The 22611-nt window shown below is 41.6% G+C and overlaps 1 protein-coding gene across 4 annotated transcripts in view; it reads left to right on the top strand.

Annotated features, from left to right (window-relative positions):
- The first annotated feature begins 6926 nt into the window (after positions 1 to 6926).
- Positions 6927 to 22611, top strand: part of Lrrc6 (leucine rich repeat containing 6) — a 109215-nt gene continuing 93530 nt past the window's right edge. For 3 of the 4 annotated variants that reach the window (XM_036208435.1, XM_036208434.1, XM_036208433.1), the window contains exons 1-2: positions 6958 to 7056; positions 18246 to 18413. In XM_036208435.1, coding sequence (XP_036064328.1) covers positions 7047 to 7056; positions 18246 to 18413 — 178 coding nt within the window. In that variant the 5' untranslated portion in view covers positions 6958 to 7046. Of the gene's footprint in view, positions 7057 to 18245; positions 18414 to 22611 lie in introns of all 4 variants that reach the window. The other variant, XM_036208432.1, reaches the window with a different exon arrangement.

Genomic DNA, 22611 nt, shown 5'->3' with positions numbered 1-22611 from the left:
GGAGAAGTATTGGAGAGTTCTTATAAATCTTGAGTATCTAGTATTTGGCTTTGATCAACGAGAAGTCTGACATTTGTCCTTAATGTTAGGTAATATCTTCCTGGCATTGTTTGGGGACCTGGAATCAAGTGATTAGACTGAAAAATGATTTATGGGGAGAGCCAATTACATCCACATAGTTTAGGGTGAGGGATTTCTACAACAGAAATACTAACCTTATAATTGGTATTAGAGGTAAAACCTCAGAGTCACGTGATACCATTTGATCTGAAAACTGAGCTTAACCACATAGTCAATGAATCACCTCTATGTGGTAGATGGAGCACACATAAAAATGTCCTGACCCCAAAGCCTAGGTCAGCTTTTCAGGCTGGCATGTAGTCTCAATACAAAAGGTGCTGGGAGAATGACATGCCCTTACTAGAAGGAAGAACAGCAGAAAGTCCTGCCCTCTGTTTCTAGGTCTCTTTCTTCAGTAGAACTCTGTCTTCCCTCTTCCTGTGGGAAATTGTATCCAAGAGTTCAACAACAGCTTGCAGTGAAGTCTGTAAGTCCTTCCAGAGAAGTTCTGCACTTGAGGGTAGTTTTGGAACCCACCAGCCCAAACTTGCTGTGAGTGTCACATTATGGAAAGTTCTCCATGGGAAATTTTGTACTTGATCTTTATGAAGTACAGCAGAGTCAGGGAAATTTGCAACATCAGAAAATAGAAATGCAGTGGGTATTGCAAAGCTAGAGCCAGGAACACTAGCAGCCATTTTCTAGATGAAATAGTCTGACCAAGACACCAAGAGCACAGGTTTCCCAGTGTCTTCATCTGTGAGTGCTCCTTTCAATAAAGGCGTGCCTATGTTCCCTGCATTGGCTAGTTTTCCATAATTGAAAGAAAGGTATTACAGTTACTTTAGCTTTTACAGAAAAAACAAAAAACAAAAAACACAAAACACTGGTCCATGAGATTGCCTGTGCTATGACTCAGGGGAAAGGTACCAGATACCAAACCATGACAAATGTGTGCCATAAGAGTGTTAAGCAAGATTTCACTTGGTATAAATGATTATCTGCTCAGAAGAATCTGAAGAATCTTTTCACTGAGGATGGGAGGAGCCAGAAATAGCAACTAGCTATCTTTTCACAGATGCACTGGAAGGATGGAGCTGAGAGGAGTGAAGTCTGCATAGGAGACCTTGAAAGGAACATGGCATTCTAGGTGCCTGTGCAAGAGATGAGGATGAGGACTGGAGGAGTAACTCAGTTTGTAGAGTGCTTGGTTACTATGCTTCAGTCCCAGGGTTCAGTCCTCCAGCATTGCACAAACTCAGTATGGCAGTTCACACCTGTGTTCCAAATACTCAGGAGGTGGAGACAGGAAAAATCAGAAGTTCAACTTCATCCTCAGATACATAGAGAACTTAATGCCAGCCTGGAGGAGGAGGAGAAGGAGGAGAAGGAGGAGGGGGAGGAGGACGAGGACGAGGACGAGGACGAGGACGAGGACGAGGACGAGGACAAAATAGACCGAACTTTCTTAACTGAAAAATAGGGACAATATTAGTGCCCATGTTATAGGGTGACATCTACGGTGGTCATTACTTTGCTAGAAAAATGAAACTAAGTCCAGGACAGATTAGCTAAATAATGCAAGTGTTCAGTCACTCAGCAAATATTTATTGGGCATCCATCCATCAGTACTTGTTGGGAGAGGACCTAGAGATGGAAACTAACCAGTAAGGAGAAACCTCCCTGCCCACCCTACTGCAGCTTTCAGTGTAGAGTATGATGCAGCATAGATTCCAGGGTCCTCTAGGAGTTTTCAATGAATCATGTCAATCACCTCTCGTAGAGACTGATATATGGAAGAGTGAAAGGAAAGAAATAAAAGAGAGGAGGAGTGAGGAATGGAAGGAAAAGGGAAGAGAGGAAGGAAGGGAGGAAGAAAGAAAGAAGGAAAGAATGTGTGTTGTAAAGGTAAGTGTAACATCAGGAACTTAAAATGAAGAGATGGATGTTTCAGTGAAGAAATCCTCTTGAAGGAAAATTAATACCAAATACACTGGAACCGTGGCCACTGCACTGGCTACACACTATCAAAACACTAAATTGTTTGCAACAATGGAAAATAAGAGCCACGTATCTTTCTAGGTCAGGGTCCTTGAAATTGATGCAGCCCCAAAGGAAAGGCAAAGAAGTAGGAGGACTATTTTGCTGTTATTGAAATGTTAACACAAAAACATTCCTCAACATTTATTTTATTTACTTTATGTACATGAAATGTTGCAGTGGTTTGCATGGTGGGCACTGCTCATCCCACTGTCTTGGCAGGAGTCAAAGAAATGAGTCTACATGAATCAGTTCTAAGCAGAACTCATCCCGACATCTTAAACTAGTTCACTCACTTTGAAGTGAACTTGGCTTCACTTGGAGTTGCCATGCTGTTTCCCAATTCCCCCTGTTGTCATTGAACTCTGTAAAAATCACAGCACATTGCACAATGTCCTCAGACCTCTTGGGCCCTCTGTTTCTAAAAACTGCAATGCTGGCATGTCAGTTAAGAAAAGGCAGGACATAAGCAGCCTAGCCTAACCTAGAACAAAGAGCAAAGACTTTATTGGTCTTGTAGCTGTCCCACCAGAAGAGTGGGACAATCTGTTAAGACCATGCACATGGAACAGCTCTCATCCTAGATTTTGGTGCAAATGTCCCTAAACGAGAAACTGTCCTATAGTATTTACTAGCCCATTTGCTAGACTCCTACAAGACACACGTGTGATTGTTACACAAGGAGATGACTTAACTTTTGAACAGACTTGACCATGAACTCATTTAATCACTCACTCAGAAAATATTTATTAGGTACCCAAATATCAGAGCCTATGGTGATATTTTATTTGTACTGAAATGTGATTTTATTTGTATATTAATAAGTAAAGTTGCCTGGGGGGTCAGAGCTAATAGCAAGCCATAGCAGAAGCCAGGTGGTGGTGGCACGCACCTTTAATCCAGATCACATGACAGACAGATCTCTGTGTGTTCAAGGACACAGCCAGCACGGAGACACATGCCTTTAATCTCAATACCAACCATAGAAGACCTGGAGGTCTGTATAGACAGGGAGTGATGAGGAGATCATGTGGTTGGGTTTACAACCAATGAGAATGCAGAACAGAAAGTCAATAAAAAGTCAATAAAAGACACAGGAAGTAGGTCACTTGCTGAGGGGAAAGACCGCAGTGGCAGGAAGGGTAAGAAGGTGGTTTTAAGCCACTGCTCTGACCTCTTGGGCTTTTAACTCTGCATTTGGCTCTGTGTTTCTTATTTAATAAGACTGCTCATCTACAAGAGCCTGTTCAGAGATCTAGGACAAATTTACAAAGGTAAATACAAACTATCAAGAAAAGAACTCTCTCATGTAACTTTCAGTCAAGAACATGACGGAGTGTGGAATTCAGGTTGGAATGCAAAATTCTGGTCCACTTTGTTCTAGTAGCATACTTTCACTGAAGCTGTGCCTCTGTGTCTACTATATGCTATTGATAAGCTGCATCTGAAGCCCTCTTTGAGAATTAATGAGTTAGCAGTCCCAAAGCAAAGCATGTGAACAAGGTTGGGCACACAGTGCCTAAAACATCTAAGGAATTTTCAGCCATTAGAATTTTAACCAAGGTAGAAGCTCTAGCCTTTGGCTGTTTATGAATAAAGGAATGGAATAATTCAGTCCCACAGACATTAAAGTTCACAGGAAAATTCCAAGGCCTAGTTCATGTCTCTTTATGCTTCCATAATACAATATCTGAGACTAGGTTGTTTGCAAAGAGCACACATTAATTACTCATGATCCAAGACTGAGGTAACAATAGGGTCTACACCTCTGCTTTCCAAATGATATATTGTCCTCTAGTGAGGAACGTTGCATGTCCTTACATGATAGAAGGGATGGGAGTGGTGAAACAGGGATAAATGCTTCTGTCCAATTGTTTTGAATGCACCTAATCTACTTTCATGGTGCAGTCACCTTCTAAAGGCCATGCCTCTTAACACTGTTTGCATTGGAGATTGAGTTCCAACATAAACTCCCAAGAGAATCAAAACACATTGGCGTCTGTGACAAGCAGATGGTTTCAGAGTGAGGTGTAAAGATCAGAGTGAGGGGATGTAAGTGTGAGAACAGACCCTCAGAGCTAACAGATCATATATATACTTGAATTACAAAAGCTCTTGAGAACCTTCTAGAGCAGCAGTTATTCTCAACCTGTGGGTCGAAGGGATTGAATAGCAGATATCCTGTGTATCATATATTTACAATACACCTCATAGTGGTAGCAAAATTATAGTTGTGATGTAGCAACAAAATGGTTTTATGGTTGGAGGGTCGCCACACCATGAGGGACTGTATTAATGGATCACAGCATTAGGAAGGCTGAGAACTACTGCTCTACAGAGTCATGAAATCCTTTATACTAGCCTGATCTCATGCTTTTGTTATCTCAGAAACCCACCCTTCTACCTGAAGCACCCCAGTACCAGCTTTCCCTAAGAAACTGGATCCTTTTAGCCTCCACAAAGCCCCTGCTCTCAAAACTGCTAAGTTCAAGCACAGGTAAATCCATGCAGCTCTCACTGCTCTTAGTACTTCATTTCTATGAGTTATCCGACTTCAGTGCTGAGAGGTGCAGCCAGAGATGATTGCCAGTGCCAGCAGATAGAAATGGAGAAGGTGTAGCTCTCAGAGATGGAGTTGCCAAGCAAGGATAAACATGTAGATTTGAACCATATGTCTAATGGCAGAGCTTTGCACTATTTTGTTCTACTAAGAAAACCCAAACCCAAACCAAATGACAACAAACACCCCAGGGAACTGAGAATTAGACATATTTGTAGAGGTAGTACATGTCACCTAAATTTATATTTTGAGTGCCATTAGGTATCTCTTTGGAATTCCTTGGAACTTCTCCCACTAAGGGGGCATGGTGCCTAAAATCCTGCCACTCCAGGTAACTTCTGTTGGCTTGGCCAGTGAGGTGCATTATCTCTTACCTACCATCTCAGGATTTACTGTTCAAAACGCCTCTCTACAGTCCACTCAAGACCAAACTGATGAACATCACCTGCCTTTCCCTCAACCCACACATTTTGACTTTCTTATCTCTGCCACATCCATGCCCTCATCTATATCTGGCCAAACCTGATAATGGCCAACAGCAAATGGTGAACAGGCACCTCTTGAAATCATAAATTTCTTTGCACATAGCAGTGTTCAATAAATCTTTTAAAATGTAAACATAATATACAAATCAATAACCATGCACTGTATTGGTTTACTGTAATTGGAATTTTTTAAACCTTTTACAAATTGCATTTTTAAAGCAAATAGAGATTTATATTTACCTCTGCAATTATGGCATACACAAATTCATTTACTAAGTTGTAACACATTAAATGTACCTGAACATTTGAAGCTGAAGGGCCAATCTTACCCAACTTTTCCTAAAGCCTTTGGACACTTGTGATGTGGGGCTAGAGGAGATACCAGGCATGGATTCGTGGCTATGGAAAGGACTCTATGCTTTACAATTAAAAGGGTGGTATGTAGGGGAAGTGGGACGAGATAATGGGTGGTATGTTTAGAAAATATAATTGTAGGAAGTGAGTGAATATAGAGCTATGATTTAAAAGGTTGTAATTTAATGGTAACAACTAATCTATATTGAGCCTGTTTAAAAACTGTCTTAAGTTCTTAAACAATAATTAAAATCAAAACAAACAAGACAGTCTTTCAGTTCAGATATCTTATTTAAGCTCCACAAGATTTTTGTTTGTTTATTGTGGGGGGTTTATTTGGTGGGGTTTTGTTTGTTTGGGGTTTTTTTGGTAGGTTTTTGTTTTGTTTTGGGGAGTTACTATTTGTCTTACAGACACAAGGAAAGATGCTAAAAACATTTAAGGTCACATCTTTATTAAATATAGTGGATGAAGGAACACTAGCCCACTCAAGCATGTGGCTCTGGCAGGCCTTGTCCTTTCCCAAGTCACACTGCCTTGCTAAAAACTGTTAGATTACATTCCTAAAGCTAGCCACCAAGGTCCATTCCCTTATCTGGCCACTTGTTTCTCTTGAGACCGACTGCCAAGGTCCAGCTATCCAAGTATTGAAGTCCAGCAATCAGAAGCCCCCCTTGGCTCACCTAATTAACACGGCCAATTAAAATTAAACACGTCATCCTAACACAGGGTTTCCCTCTTTACCTGTATAAACCATCAACAGACAGTCTGTACCAAGCCCTTTGTCCTGCTGGGACAAACACTCTTGCCTGCTTTCCCTCATCCCTTTACCTTGTCCCTACCTCCTTTAGCAACAAATCCTAGCTTATTCTAACATAGGTCTCTTCTCTTAAACATTGCACCTGCAAGGTCATTTGCGGCTGTTTTCTGCCTGAGTCAGAAAGCAGCCAAATTAACACATGCACACACACACACACACACACACACACACACACACACACACACACACACACACACACACACACACACACGTTTAATAAAGGACCTCTCGGTGAAAACAGGTGTTTGGGTATGGTTTGTGCTTAATCCGGGGGACACCCCCCCCATGTGCGGGAGTCCCCTTCAGTGGGGGGTCCAATTCCAATCTTCCTGGCTGTGCACAAATCAAATAGATAATTAATAGAGATCAGGTAGAAAACACAGAGGGGACAGACCCCATTAGGAAGTAAGAGCTCCCTGAGATTCTTTGATCTGGGTGGGCAACTGACTTAGAGGAAAACAGTCCAAGGAGAGGTAGGGACAGGTAGGGACAGGTAGGGACAAGAAACAGGATTAGGTCAGGGTCAGTGGCGCTCCACCTCTGCTGTTTTTCCTGCTTCTCTTTAGAGGTCAGGAAACTTGGCGCCGCCTGACCTCCTGCGGCCGCCATAGAATCCCCCGTTGCTATGGCTCCCGGATTGCGTCCACACGCAGAGCCGCTGCTGTGAGGGCTGAAGGGAATCCTGCCGGTCGCTGGATTTCCCTGACCAGTGATCCAGAAAAGCGCCATGGGCCTGAGTAAGCCACCCCTCCAACACTCAGCAAGCACCCCCTCCCTGCTTCCAGCCAAATCTCCCCTCTCCCCACCAGGCAGGGCCAGCCTTCAGGTACCTAAAGCTGCACCAGAGTCTCTCTCCCAGTTCTGCTCAGGAACCCTCAGGTACCCTCAAGACCCCTCAGGTCCTCTCAGGTCCCCTTAGGACCCTTGAAGTCTCACTGTGACCTCTCATTATCACGTAGTCCCCCTGCACCCCCCTCTAATCTTTTCAGGAGCCTTTGGATCCCATCTAGTTCTTTCAAATACCCCAGGTCGCATCAAATTTCTTCAGGTTCTCCCAGGTTCTATATATAGGTCCTCTCAAGCACTTGCCATGTTCTCCACCTGCTCCCAGCAGCTGGCCAGTCTGTGAAGGGGGCACCATGGAAAGAGGGAATTCAGGAAGACCTGGTGGGTTATTCTCAGCACATGGCTGGTTAGCTGTTAAGTCCTGGGTCGCTCCATATATATGCCACCACTTCACTAAGGAAGGTACAGCTGCCTAACGGAAAGAAAGCACCAATTCCAGAGCCATGGTTTGACACATGCCCTTCCCCATGGCCACCCTCAGAGCTCTATGGCTTTGCTCTGGGACCTCACTGCTTCCTCATTTCCACAGCAAAGCTTTATTATATAGACTTAGTAAATGTGAAAGTGTTTATCTAAAACTATTATAAGTGTCTGCAAGGTAATGGGATGAGCAGGTATTTTTAGATTAGATTGAATCATTCCCGTTTTCAAGACATTTTTGTTGCTGACAAATGGCATTTTCCTACAGTTGCATCTAACATGTCAGTTATCATTGTTAAAGTGTCATAGTATTCGTGTATATGTCTATTCAGGTATATATGTGCACATGGAGTCAGGAGGTTGATATCCGGTGTCTTTCTCAATTGCTTTCCACCTTATTTTTTAAAGTCAGGATCTCTCACTGGAAATAGAGCTCACCCCTTCAGCAAAACTGGTTGATCAACTGCCTGTCTCTGCCTCCCCAGTGCAAGGATTACAGATATACTATACTGGTTGCTGGTAATCAGGACTCATGCCCTCACACTTTACCAGCTGAGTCATCTCCTCATCCTTCATAATTAATATTTTTCATTAAGAGACTGTACTTGGGGCTAGGATATAGTTCACTAGTACAGCATTAGGAAGTCTCATGGAGAGAGAGGATGAGAGAAGTTGGGAGGGAGGAAAAGAGGGAAGGAGGGAGGGAGGGAGGAAAGAGATAGATAGATAGATGATAGATAGATAGATAGATAGATAGATAGATAGATAGATAGATAATGAGAGAGAGAAAGTGAGGATGTGGATGAGAATATGATGGTGGGGTTTCTTTTTGCCCTGGAACTCTACAAGTTATCACCTTTACAAGCATTCAGTTGAGAAGCTGTGGGTTTTCTTCAGGCACCTAATTGGCCATGTAGGAGCGGTGGAGAGAGCGGCCTTAACTAAAATCCAGACAGTGAGATAAATGACAAGTGCCACTCCCACAAGTGCTTACATGTGCCGTGCCTGGGTTGGATGTTTTCCACGCATTTTTCCCCCTCCTGTTTCAGCAATGTTCCAAGACAGGGAACAATGACCAACTTACCCATTTTTTAGGGGAGGTGACTGAGGCAGAGCTGAGAACCACCTTGACAAATAACCAGTTCCAGGAACCAAGCAAGGCAGATTTGAGAGCTTTTATACATGCTCTCCTCGTCTGTGCTGTTTAGTTTTTGTTTGTTTGTTTTTCAACTTAATGCAAGCTAGAGTTGAGGTACATTTGAGAAGAGGGGATCTCACTTGAGGAATTGCCTCTATTTGATTGGGTTATAGGAAATTCTGTAGGGATATTTTCTCAGTGTTTGATATGAGAGTGCCTGCCTCACTGTGGAGGAGACCACCTGTAGTCCAGCAGTCCTGAGTTGGTCAAGAAAGCAAAACGAGCAACTCACGGAAAGCAAGCTAGTAAGCATTGTTCCTTCATGTATTCCATTGGAGTTCCTACCTTCAGATTCCTGCGTCAAGCTCCTGGTCTGTTTTCTCTCTGACAGATCGTGATCTGGGAGTTGTAAGATGAAATAAACCCTTTCCTCCCCTTTTGGTCATGGTGCTTATCAGAGCAACAGAAAGCTATCTAGGTGACCCATGTTCTCACTTGATTATTTTGCTTGCTAGCATCCCTTCAGTTTCCATGAAGAGTTCATGGAAACAGCATATTTTTTTCCTTAAATGGTTGGTAGGATTTATCTGTGGAAACATCTGTGCCCAAATTCTCTTTGCTAGAAGGCTTGTTCCTCATATCTAGTTACTTAAGATGATCCACAGGTCCTTAAACTATCCTTGTCTTCTTGAGGGAGCATGGTAGTTTTCATCTCATTGGTAATTTACCCATTTAACATACATTCTTGAATTTATTCTCATAGTGATATTTATAATATTCTCTGTATCCTTTAATATTCGCACAGTAGATGTATCACCTCCCATTACTAAAATTGGCAATCTGTCCCATCTCCTGCTAAGTCAAAACAGAGTTTACTCTTTTCATTTTCTTAATTCACTGGCTTTGGTTTTTACTATTTTTTTTCCTGATTTCTATGTCATTTGATTTCTGTCAGAATCTTTATTACTTTGTTCTGTTTTAATTTGACTTGTACTTTTCCACATATCTTCAAGTGGAAGCTGATGTCTCTGCTCTGTATCTTTCTGACCATGGACATTCAAGGCTGTAAATTTCCCTTCCAGAAATGTCCTAGCTGTGTCTCCAATGAGGCCATTATACTCAAAATGCAAATTTACCTTCTTTTTTTGTTGTTGTTTCTTGATGTCTGATGTCTTAAAAATAATACTTTCATATATCATGTCTGGAGTTTAGTTAGTGTAGTCTGGGAGTGTGAATCCTAACCTAGGACTCCATCCTCCCTGGAAGTTAGAGTCTGTCACTCTTTTATGATTTAGCCTGTTTCTGGTGCTCAGCTTTCTCTGAATCATAGAGTTCAAGATGGAAATCTCTTTATATTCTTCCATTCCTTATTGTAGTCTTCACACTTAGCCTTTAATAGTCCATTAGGGTGTCTTTTCCTTTCCTTGGCAGTTGTGTTTAGTCAGAACTCCTCAGTGCATCTGTCCTCTAAATGACATACCTGATGGGTTACATTCATTATTGTCTTCCCTTCCGCTAATATTCCTGTGTCCCACTGACAGCCAGTAGTGGTATCCATGTTGTCATTTTGGTAACAGATTTGGTTTCAACCACACATCTTACCTAGCACATGCTTTCATGGACCACTTTGGGTATCAATGCTTTCAGGTTGGGCTTCCCAAGAAGCAGAGTTTTGGTGTTTAGCATGCTAGAGATTTATTCTGTAGCATTATTGGGGTAGGTAGAAAGCAAATTTAGGCAGGTTGGATAGCAGAAGCCTAACATACTCAACTCCAAGGGCTCCAAGCTTGGAGTCGACCTTCTGACTTGCTCATACTGGGCAAATAAAAGACTGGGCCTCAACAGCCTCTTACCAAACAGCCATCCACTATGATCTTTTGGGAACAGACATTAGCTGGGATGGGGTGATGTTTTTCAGCTAAGGCAACTGGAGGAAAGGAAGGTATGCAGCTGAGGATAGGCTGCTGGCAGAGCTCCCAGCAGCTGCTGGAATTAATCTATTAATTTTGAAGGGGAAACGAGGCAATGCATTGTGTTATCCAAGATGGCCCAGGATGCCCTTTCCTCATTTGCCTGTCTGGCAAACATCTACACACATATCAAGGTTCAGGCCTCTCCTCCGTGCATCCTCTTCTGACCTGTATTCTTTGACTCAGTAGCACAAACCACGTTTCCTGAGTTCTTCTGTCATAGTGCTTTGTGTTTTTTAAATACCACAGCCACATCAAAAGCCCTTAAAGGTATCACTGGCTTAAGGATCAGTATGTTTCCTGATGTCCATTAAATCTATAAGAAAAAGAAGCGTGTGCTCTCTTAGAAATGTTATCTTCTAAATAGAAAAGTATTTAGATAGTATGAGAGGTAAACTACATATTTGTGATCCTGTGTTTCTATTAAATATCTTTTATTTCGTGTATATAATATACATATATGCCCATATGCATATTTGCAAGGTTTTTCAAGATGTTTGAAAAATCTGTGAAATCTGCTGTGAACATATTGGTTGATTTTAGTGTAATCCAGCAAGAAAGGTAGGGCTGTTTTCAAAGCATTATATAAAACATAAAGTGATGATCTGGATGTGATGGTAGAATACCAGCCTTTACTCGAGAGGCTGAAGCAGGATTGCCATGAGTCTGAGGTGAGCCTGTACTACATAATGAGTTTCAGGCTGCAATGTAAGACCCTGAGTCAGGCAAAGAAACAAATCCTAAAAGATAAATGCTAAATTGTTGGCTTTGGAGTTTTGTTAAATTTTACTGAGTACCTTGAAAATCGTGCAGAAGTAAACTTATTGGAACATGCTCTCATAACTAAGAAACTTTATTCTGTTGCACACAGAACCCTTACAAGGTTCTGTGGTGTGTGTGTGTGTGTGTGTATGTGTGTGTGTGTGTGTGTGTGTGTGTGTGTGTGTGTGTGTGTGTGTGTATGTGTACATGCATACATGTTTGTATGTGTGAGTGCAGGTGTGTGTATGCCATAGCACATGTATGGCGGTCAGAGGACAGCCTCAGATGTTGGACCTCATCTTCCACTTTGTTAGAGACAGGTGGTCTTTTCTGTCTGTCAGGCTAGCTGGCCTGGGAGTCTCCAGGGCTTCTCTTGTCTGCATGCCCCATCTGGCTGTAGGAACAGATTACAGATGTTTGCTCTTTCATTTAGTTCTGGAGATTCTAATTCAGGTCCTCATGTTTTACCCACTAAGCCATCTTCTCAGGCTGCACAAGGTCATTGTGCAGATAAATGTTAAAGAATTAGGAGGCCCAGACTGGCTAATCAATATTAGTTCAGCCTTTGATTCCTACGTGCCTGGCTTTAATGAGGCAAGTATGTTAGAGTTGCCAGCATCCTTCATTGGTCTCTCTTTCCTGCAACCAAGCAGGTATTGGTTAGCACCTTTTTAGTGGGACATTCTTTAAGTTCTATATGAGTTTCCTATTTTTTTGCTTGTGATTTTCTGAATGAGAAAGCAAAAGCAGCATTTCATGTGCATGTTCTCTATACCATCCAATAGGTGTTGCAGCACCTTTGCTCTTGAAACTGTTGCATGGTGAGTGTTGAGTGCTACTGAGGAATTTTTAAATCCTAGAATCATCTCATGTAAGCACAGTGTCATATTACTTGATGTAGGATCCTATGAAGGTGGGCAGTATTGCTTAGAGTTAGAGAATGCATAGTTTAAACTAGGCGGTGTGCAAAATGGCAAAATTCTTCCTATTTAAAAGTGCAAAACACTATCATCTCCATGTACCATGTACCATGGAGATGACATCTCTTCTCAAGGGCTGAATCTAGATTCCACACTGATGTTTGCCACTACAGATAAGGCAGTATTATGTAACAATTTCCTGAGTGACATAACATAGCATGCCATGTAGCAGTTGGCCTATTATAAACCTATTCTGAATTTTGACTGGCTTGATCTTGTGCTTGGAACCACAGCTGTCCTCAGATGATGAGTCCAACCACTCACCATGTCCAGAGGTCAACATTTTACAGTTCCTCCTCCCATCCATCCTCTCCAGCTCTTACATTCTATCTGCCCTCTTCTATGATGTTCCCTGAGCTGTGAATTCCCAAGTAGATGGCCTCACACCCATGCCCATGTGGCTAGCAATTTATTGGATGCAAGGAGTTTATTAGCAACAAAAGAAGATGGCCTGAAGTTTCAAGGGTGTTAGAGTAGGGGTACTCGGGAGACTTGGAGGTGGTGGTGGATGGGTATGATCAAAATGTATTATAAAATGCATGAAATTCTCAGTGAATACATAAAATACATTAGTTTTTAAAAATAATTCAAAAAGGGAAATTTCAAATAATCATAGTTCTAACTTCCTTTGTGATTCTACACTTTAAATATTTCTAATGGCGTACAGAAGTTGGCACTTAGAAACATTGTTGTTCTGAGCATAGCTGTGGGGTCCCTCATCTCTATGTGCTTACTTATCCATGCTAAAGGAGCTTCCCTCATCCTTCCCATTTAAACTGATAATGATTCTTACCATTTCCACCCTTGTGCTTAAGAAACAAGGATAAATATAATTTCTTCCTAATGTCTATCCATGATGCAGAAAGGGATAATTTGACACTCACATGCTGACAGCCCATTTTACTTATATAATAACACAATGGTATGACTTTCTTATATTATGGGAGATGCAGCAAGAGAAGTACTTTTTGGTACCAGCAGGAACCTCATCCATGCACTAAGTCTTCAGGGCTGGAAAATAGTGGTAAAGACTTTTGTAGATGAATTTCTAAGTGGCCTTATTAAATTTAAAAAAAAATGGAGCCAAATATAGGGGTAAAAGCCTTAGAGATCAGGGAAATAGGAAATGCCACCAGCCAACCTTACCTCACCAACTCTGCAGCTTCCAAATGAAAGACAATTACTTCCTGTCTACCCATGCCTTTATTGCTTTGCTGTTCTGCCCTCTTATTGGCTCTTAGCCCAGCTACTTCACTTCCTTGTCACTGCCTGACTGTACAGACCTCCAGGTCTCTATGCTTGTACTGGGATTAAAGGCGTGTGTCACTAGGTTGGCTCTGTTCCCTAGTATGGTCTTGAACATGCAGAGACCCTGCCTGTAAGTGATAGGATTAAGGGCGTGTGCTGCCTGACTTCGTTTACTTAAAATGGCTGCCTTTCCCCCCTGATCTCCAGGCAAGCTGTATTTATCGAAGCACAAATAAAATATCACCACAGACTTTGAGACAGCAGAGCTGTGATACCTTTACAGCCAGGCTATCTGGGTGGGCCATGTAGGTACTCACGGATCAGGTAATACTTAAGATTCTGCCAGGGTTTCCATATGCACATTTGACTTGACCATGGTGGCAACTCTCAGTGTTCAAACTAGTTAGGTTACATATTTATGTGGATATTAAATGAAGCCTCAATCAGAATTTGGGGACAAGATAAATAATGGCCCATCAAGTTATAAATCAAACTGCTTCATAAATTGCACATTCCTCCTTTCAGAAGTATATTTTCATACAACCCAAAGAATACACTTAATATAACTTTTCAGACTCATGTGAGTCTTTGCTAGAGTGTGGAGGCTCAAGGAGAGCTGGTCTATGGCTCATTCCCCACTTCTCTTCCTTCCCTGTCTAGATCCCCTATTCTTTCTCCACCCCATGCACACTCAAGCCTATACGTCAAATCATCCATGTATCCGACAAACAGATGCTCCTTGGAAGCAGTGGATATTGGGTAGGCAAACACTGTGGCATAGTCTGTTTTGAAAATGTTTTTTCTAAGTGACTAGTGAGGAACTTAGGAGCAGATATGGGACTCATTGTCCCCTTCCTAGGCATGGTCTAAAGAGAGGGCATAATTTCTAGATGGAAACATCTTCTTTGTTCATAGACTTCAGGTCTAAAAGCAGCACAGCCTCGACAATCCATCCTCTTGTGGGATTTGTAGTCTAAGTCACATATACACCATTAGGCACTTGAGAGTCTAGTCAAAAGTGGTAAATAATTATCACATCTCATTAAAATAGCTCTGATAATATTGGTTATAGCTCTCAACCCATAATGTAAGTTGCATGTTTGCTAAGAGAATTTTTGTAGATTAGAGATAGAGGTGATGATTTTAGTTTATGTAACAGATTTGTTATATTCTCAAGTTGGCTGTCCCTACTTATGCATTGCCAGTTGATTTCGGTTATTGAAAAAACATGGGGGACTAAGGGTGTAGTTCCATAGGTCACATGCCTAATGGCAGATGCCCCAGGTTTGACCCCTACCACCAAAGGCCAAAACACAAAAACAAAATCCACAAAAACAAACAAAATAATCCAACTTGGTGTGTGTGTGTGTCCCCAGCAGGAAGGTAAGTTTAACAACCTATTTTAATGTTTGGTTACTAGGAAAGTTTTTGTTGCTGCTGTTGCTTTTGCTTTCAGGTCCTTTTTCTTAAGTAGTTTGTGCAAGCTGGCTTCTAAATGAGTAGAGACATTCCAGACATAGCAGAGGGATCCAGCAAGCCAGAACTCGTCAGGCTGCCCCTTTAGGCTCCCTTGCAATCCCTTTAGCCTGTCTATCCAGGACTGGGTTTGCAGCCACCTCTCCCTGTCAGCTGAGGCAACCCTTAGAGCAGCAGAAACATTCATCATGTGTAGTTTTGTATCCCCTCAACCTGAGTTCCACATGCTATTCTAAAGAAGTATCATCTCAAGCCACCCTATCTCCTCCCATTGGAAAGAAAAGAGTTCCACACACTGCAAACAAGCAGTGAAGTGTTGCCAGTTGTTTTTTACTCTTACTCTTTTGGGGGCCCACCACCCAGCTCCCCCATAAATCACACACGGAGGCTCATTCTTAATTATAAATGCCTGGCCTTAGCTTGGCTTGTTTCTTGCCAGCTTTTCTTAACTTTAAATTAATCCTGTCTAGCTTTTTCCTCTGAGCTTTTACCTTTCTATGTACCTTTTGTTATTTCTTACTCCATTGCTGGTTGTGTAGCTGGGTGGCTGGCTCCTGGAATCCTCCTCCTTCTCTCCTCTCACTCTTAGATCTCTTCCTCCCACATTTGTCCTTCTATTTATTCTCTCTGCCTGCTAGCCCCGCCTATTTCTCTCTCCTGCCTCACTATTGGCTGTTCAGCTCTTCATTAGACCATCAAGTGTTTTAGATAGGCAAAGCATCACAGCTTCACAGAGTTAAACAAATGCAACATAAAGTAAAGTAACACACCTTAAAATAATATTCTACAACAGTGGAGTTCATGCATGTTTTTATCTTTTAAAAAGGCAAAACTCTGTTTTTCAGAATGTGGCATGGAGGTGTGGCAGCTGATAGTGCATGAGGGACTTGTCTCAGCTGGACAAGTCCACACGTTCAGGAGCCTGAGGAAGCTCCAGAGGTTCTTGCTTGCTCAAGTAGAAGATAGTGTCATACAATGGTTAAGAATAAGTGGTGTGCTAAATTCAATTTCCTCTTTATTTAACTTAGAAAAATGTTTTCAAGATTGCAAAATACATACGAAACCTCTGTAAGTTTTCCATTTTTAATATACTGTGGAATAGCATAGGATGAATGACATTTTTATGTCATGTATTTAACCAAATTACACTCCACTCAAACACATTTGCACATGAATACAAAGGTATCTAGGAACTTGGGAAGAATGTTCTTTTTTGCCAATCTATAAAGTGACCATAAGTGTGTGATATTTATTTCATTGTCCCATTCCAGAAACTGTGACAAGCCATCAGGTATTTCAGTGTTGGTAAGGAGGTCTTGATTGCTGGTGACAGAAGTGTTAATCCCTGAAACAGACCCCCGTGGAATGTTTCCAAGGATAAGCATCATATCCCTGTGATGAAATCAAGGCGATGTCCCTTTCAACTCCCACAGATACTAGTACTGGACTGCTGGAGCAAAGAAATTGTATTTTGCTATGTTTTGATATGTTTGGCAAAGCAGTCGCTTCTCATAAAGCACTCCCAACATTTTAAAGAAATTTCACCAGCTGTTTTTGATCCTTTGTGTCTCTGTAATACAGCACTTCACTTAAATCTGTTACCACAGAACATCCTGTGTCAATTGTAGTACTCCTAGATGCATCAACCCTGTGTGGTTCAGTGTTAAAATGAGACACTGCTGGTATTTAGCTGCTATAAGATTTTAAAAATTAGTGGATGGAAGAAACCATATTATAATTGAAAATTTTGTAATTTTCTTGACTGGAATTTTTATTATGTGTACCCAACAGATCAAGTTTCCATGCAAATGTTAGAAAGTGTAGGCTTCACTTGGCTTATTGATTTGTCTCTTCAAAGGAAGTTATTTTAACTAGGTTAACTATGTGCAGCACTTTAAGCATTGCTCTTGTAGGATTTTGAAAAGTGTGTTTCAACATGGTCTGCCATTGGGCTGTTGATTTTAAACCTGGCTGTAGCTTTCACAGCCAAGATCTACTTATAGAAACTAGTTATAGAAACTAGTTATGGAAACTCTGTGCTTCAGTTACTTTCCTGAGGGTAAATCATACGTCTACATATCACTATTTTAAATCATTGAAAGCATTTAAACTAGTGCCTGGTATATTATAGATGACAACAAATAAGCCTTCATTATATACTGTGATGGAGAGGAATCATTCGTACATTCTACTGATAGTGTAAGGTGGGTTAAAAAACATTTTTATGAACACTGGAAATGCAAAATGTCTCCATTTTTGTTGCCTGTTTGCTTCCAGCCCACCTTATAAATGTGATTCATGATTTTGTTCCTGGCTCCAATAGCAGACCATGATATTATTTCCACTCCCTTGGTGCCATCTTTATTACATTTCCCTGACTTGGGTCTCGGCAGTTGATACTACATATAATTTTTGTTAGAAAATGGGAATTCCCTCTCATTTTTGTTCTTCCTAGAAGCAGTTCCTTTCTTCTTTCTTTCTTTCCTTCCTTCCTTCCTTTCTTTCTTTCTTTTTTTATTCTTCCAGGAAACACAGCAAGTAAGAGCTACTTTATCAATCTTCAATGCAAGACCCAGAATCTGTGTTGTTCTTTTCTTTCTCTGAAGCTCTAAATGAGCAATTAATTGCCTAAGTGATAAATGGCCTTCCTTATTGGATGGTGGGAAAAGTTTTTTATATTCTGTCCTTTGTCAGTGAGATTGTGACTCAGTTGCTCTGTTTTAGGCCTGATAGTGGATCTCATCTGGTTTGGTCTGGTTCCACTGGGACAGCCTATATTCATATTCATAGAGTGTCAACTGTCAATTCTTCATCTATGCAACAAAACTTACATAGACATTACACATTCAAAGACAAATGAGACTTGAGGCTCTGTAGTGTCTCTTTTCTTTGCCTCACATCAAGGCTATGCACAGACTCCCCGAGGTAGGCGGTGAGCAGCATTTGTCTGATTTTTCTGTCTGAAAATTGCTTGGGCCCGAAGAATCAACACTTAGCTGCAAAGAAACTCCAGCATGTTAATCATATAATAACCCGACACTGAACATTGGAAATGGGACTATAATACACTGCAAAATTTCTTTCAGTCACAGAAGATCTTATTAGACGCAATGCTGAACACAACGACTGTGTCATTTTTTCCCTGGAGGAACTTTCCTTGCATCAGCAGGAAATAGAAAAGCTAGAACATATTGACAAATGGTGCCGGGATTTAAAAATTCTCTATCTTCAAAATAACCTCATTGGAAAAATTGGTAAGTCTCTTTCATTTGTTCTCATTACTTTTTAACATTTGAGTGGGAGAACTTTGGGAAATAACTGAACAATAAGACCACAGGGAAAGAGACACAGCCACCTTTAAGTAGCTGCTTGCAGAATATTCCCCAGGCCTTCCTGTGTGTAGTTGGCCATGGTGCCCAGAGGGATACTGTTATGGCATTGGAAATGGGGTTAAGTGTATGCATGATCTCCTACCAGCTTTCAAAGGGGGTGGATATGACTTGTGGGAGCCCATTTTCAAGTTTCCTAGTGGCTTTACCCAGTAGGTCTGCATAGAGAGGATGGTTGGACCATGGGCCTGAATGTAGGTGTCTGAGATGGTCTGTACTTGGCTGTGCTGGGGAAGAGGTCTTTTGCTCCACCCATTGGCATTTCTGTAAATACCCTAGGACAGAAACAGTCAGGGCCCATGTGAATAGGTTCCAGGCCCTCTTGAAGTAATTCTGTATTTTCTATCTTTTTCTCCCCCCTCTATTCCTTCTAACTAATATTTCCTGTTGCTCCTACTCAAGAGCACTCTGGGGAAATGTGGGGGTGGTGGATAGCCCCTCCCCCCCCACACACACAATGAGTCATTCATTTGCCATGGCTATATATCTCTCTGTAGAACTGGAAAGATCATGTTAGAATTTAAAAGTTCTTGTCATATATGTATTCCAATACATTCTTTTGTTGTTGTTGTTGTTGTTAAAAAAAAGCCACAGATGCCCAAACTTGAAAGCAACCAAGATATCCTTCAGCTGGTGAATGGCTCAATCCATAAAATAAAGTATTATTCATAGCTTAAAAGAAATTGGTACAGAACCAATGAAAACACATAGAGAAACTCTGAATGTACATATTAAGGGAAAGCAACCAACATGAAAAAAATTAAGCCTACATGAGTCTAACTATGATGTTCTGGAAAAGGCAGAACTATAGAAACTTCAAAAAGATGAGTGGTTTCCAGGAGCTAGTAGTAGTGAAGAACAAACAGTCAGAGCATGGAGGATAATGGTGGACACATGTTGTTGAAGTTGCATGTTTGTCAAGATACACAGAATGTATTATACTAAGAGTAAATATGTGGGTCATGATATGTCAAAGTAGGCATACCAATTGTAATGAGTCTACACTCTGGTATAGGATATAAATAAAGTATTGGGGCCAGTAATTTGGGGTTGGGTAGGGAAAGAATGGGGTATATGAGAGCTGTAAATTTTACTAAGTTTTTTCTGTGAACATAAATTTGCTCTGAAAAATAAGTATATGTTTTTAAATGTCTTTGTCAGATTACCACACATTACATTAGCCAGTTATGCCATATTGTCAAGTACAAGGTATTGTGACCAGTTTGGTATATTAAGGTGGTTTTAGTTTGGAATAGGCCAAGCTGAGCATCCACAAGTTTCTCCCAACCAAGTAGGCTCATGCTTTTAGCAGGAGGGAACTGGGTTATGTGTTCTCTGGCAGGGACATTCTAGAAGGGAGAGAGGGAGGGAAGAAGGGAAGGAGGGAAGGAGGGAAGGAGGGAGGAAGGAGAGACTTAGCATGCCCAGGTTTCTTCTCCCAAATTACCTCTTGGATAAATTGGTCTTTCTCTGTCTTCTGCATCCTTCCTTGCCTTAACAATGAATTAAGGGACAAATTCAAGGGTGGTCTACAGAGCCATTAAAAGGAGTCCTGCCACGCAGGACACATGAAGACCCATTTCTTATTAAAGCAACTCTGCGTTAATGGTAAAAGCATGCATGGGCTCTGGTCTCAGGTAGACTTGTCTGTGAACCCTTCCTCTGTCACTTATTTGTGAGCTGTGTGAAAATAAACAAATTAGTTAAGCTGACCAAGACCTAGTTAGGTTATTCATAAAACACTGTTAAGACCACCTCTTGTAATGCGGGGTACGGGATGGATGGGGTGATGTAGGGACTATTGTGCTTATAGTGAAATAAGACTTTAGTGGGTGAAAGCTGCCAAGCTACTAATGTCATTACTTAGCCCAGGTTGTCTCGGCTAGCCTATGGAAGCCAGAGGTAGGAGGGAGAAATGAATAGAATTGGAGGAATAGATGGAGTGAGTTGAGATAGATAGGGTGCCACTGCTGGAGTATATGGGTCAGCTTTGAGGTTACAGTTAACTTTTCAGGGATGTGCAGTGGCTCTCAACAGGGAGCATTTAGCTATGGCTGGGATTATCTTGGTTATGATGTGTGTGTGTGTGTGTGTGTGTGTGTGTGTGTGTGTGTGTGTGTGCTGGAGGTGTGTAAGGTGGCCCTACTCGGAAGAGGCCAGGGGCACCACTGCACAGGACAAGAGTTATCCAGCTCAAAATGTTAACATTACCGAGTCTGAGAAACCCTGGTAGCATGGGTGCTGCTGATTCTCTGGGTAATTGAAAATTGGCTCGAGGATTATAAAAAGCCCAGATTTGCATCATTTTGGAAGATTTAGTAAAACTATATATTTCTTCAGATAAATATTCTTGGCATCCTTTGCTTTACCAGGAACTGGAAACTCTGGCACACTGTTCAATTAGAAAGGCGGTCAGAGAAAACCACCAGCTTTTATTCACGGGCGCTTTGAACGATGCTAATTGTACAGATTTCACAGAGTTCCCGAAATTCTAATCTCCACAGCTGGGTCCATCACAATTACTAATTAGTAGCATAGTATTTCAGGCCTTTTCAGAGCTGTGAGAAAGCTTAAATTTTTGCTTCCGAAGTATTCTTAAATTAAACACTTTTAAATTCTAATAATGGGATTTTCAATGCTGCTCCACCCATAGGCATTTAGGCATGTATTTAGCAAGTAAAAGTACTTCTCTAGGATCCACACATGCTGTCCTACCATTGAGGTGGAAGTTTGCAAAGCAACCACCTTTCCTAGAGCTCCCTGGCTCACTGGGTGGGACAGATGGACTGTGGGAGGAAGGCTCTGCTCAGCCATGAAGCAAGTGTGAGCCAAGGACCATCTGGGGTTCCACCAAAGTGCAGAGCCTATGGGGGTAGCCACCAGTGATCAGCTCTCCCAACAGATCCCCTGTGGGCCTTGTAAGGATGGGGGTGGGGTGGTGGACAAGCTTCTGTCAAGGGTGAAGGGATTTGGTTAACCAGACGTCTGTAGGCCTGTTTGTGGCAGTTGGTGACAAAAGCCCCCACAGTGGCTTGGGCTTAGAGCTGTCCAACTCCCTTCAGGCTGCTGGAGAGGGGCTATGTAGTTTTACTTACAGTCTTCATCTTTCTCCTGGCCAGTTTGATTGCCCGTCTCTCGGGATGTAAATCTTCTTGTAGGACTCTTGTGTTGATTTCCACTGGGCGACTCAAGCGTCTGAGGCCACACAAATAATAAGTGCAGTAAGGAGAGCTCTTTGTAAAGCAGGTATCCCACTGTGGGGTGGCAATTTGAACATGAATGAGCATTTCTGTCCAGGATGTAGACAGACACTCTGACTTTCATGATTCTTGGCACACCGAAACCTCTAAATATGTTGACTACTGAGTGCTCAGATGTTGCTAGAGACCCTTTTGTAAACATTAGTACTACTCAGAAATTTAATTCCTGAGAGAAGCTTAAATCATCTTCAGATTCTCATTTTAAAAATGAGTGGACTTGAGGTCCTGAGAACTAATGTTGTTCTTAGATCTATGAGGCTATATACATGATTTAAGTTTAAATGAACTCTGAATAGTGCTTAGTGTGACAATAGTAAGTCATGTTTGCTATTCATAACATCTCCGAGGATCTGGGAGAGCAGCATTACTTAGACAAGGCTGCCCAAAATTCGAATGTCTTCCCAGGGATGTCATCTTTCTTTTCATCTTAAAGAACTGTTCTTTTAAAGGAAATCTAATGATTTAGTGCACAGCTCTGGAATCAGATTCTTTGGGCTCTATCATTACTCTTGGACATGTGAGTTAATTCTCTCCACATTGGCATTTTCATCTGAAAAGAGGAGATGGCAGTAATTTTTACTTCATGTAGTTTTTGTTAGAATCCAATAAAAATACATCTAGCTGGTGAGATGACTCAGTAGGTGAGATGCTTGCCTCCAAGCCTGGTGATCCGGGTTCACACTCCAGGACACACATGGTGGCCGAAGAGAACCAGCTCCCACAAGTTGTCTTTTGATGTGCGCACACATCCTATCACACATTCACCCATACCTATACATATGCACAAAATACATAAATGTAAT

This window comes from Onychomys torridus, chromosome 16 (genome assembly GCF_903995425.1).
Source record: "Onychomys torridus chromosome 16, mOncTor1.1, whole genome shotgun sequence".
NCBI lineage: Eukaryota > Metazoa > Chordata > Mammalia > Rodentia > Cricetidae > Onychomys > Onychomys torridus.
This window is presented reverse-complemented; position numbering and strand designations above follow the sequence as displayed.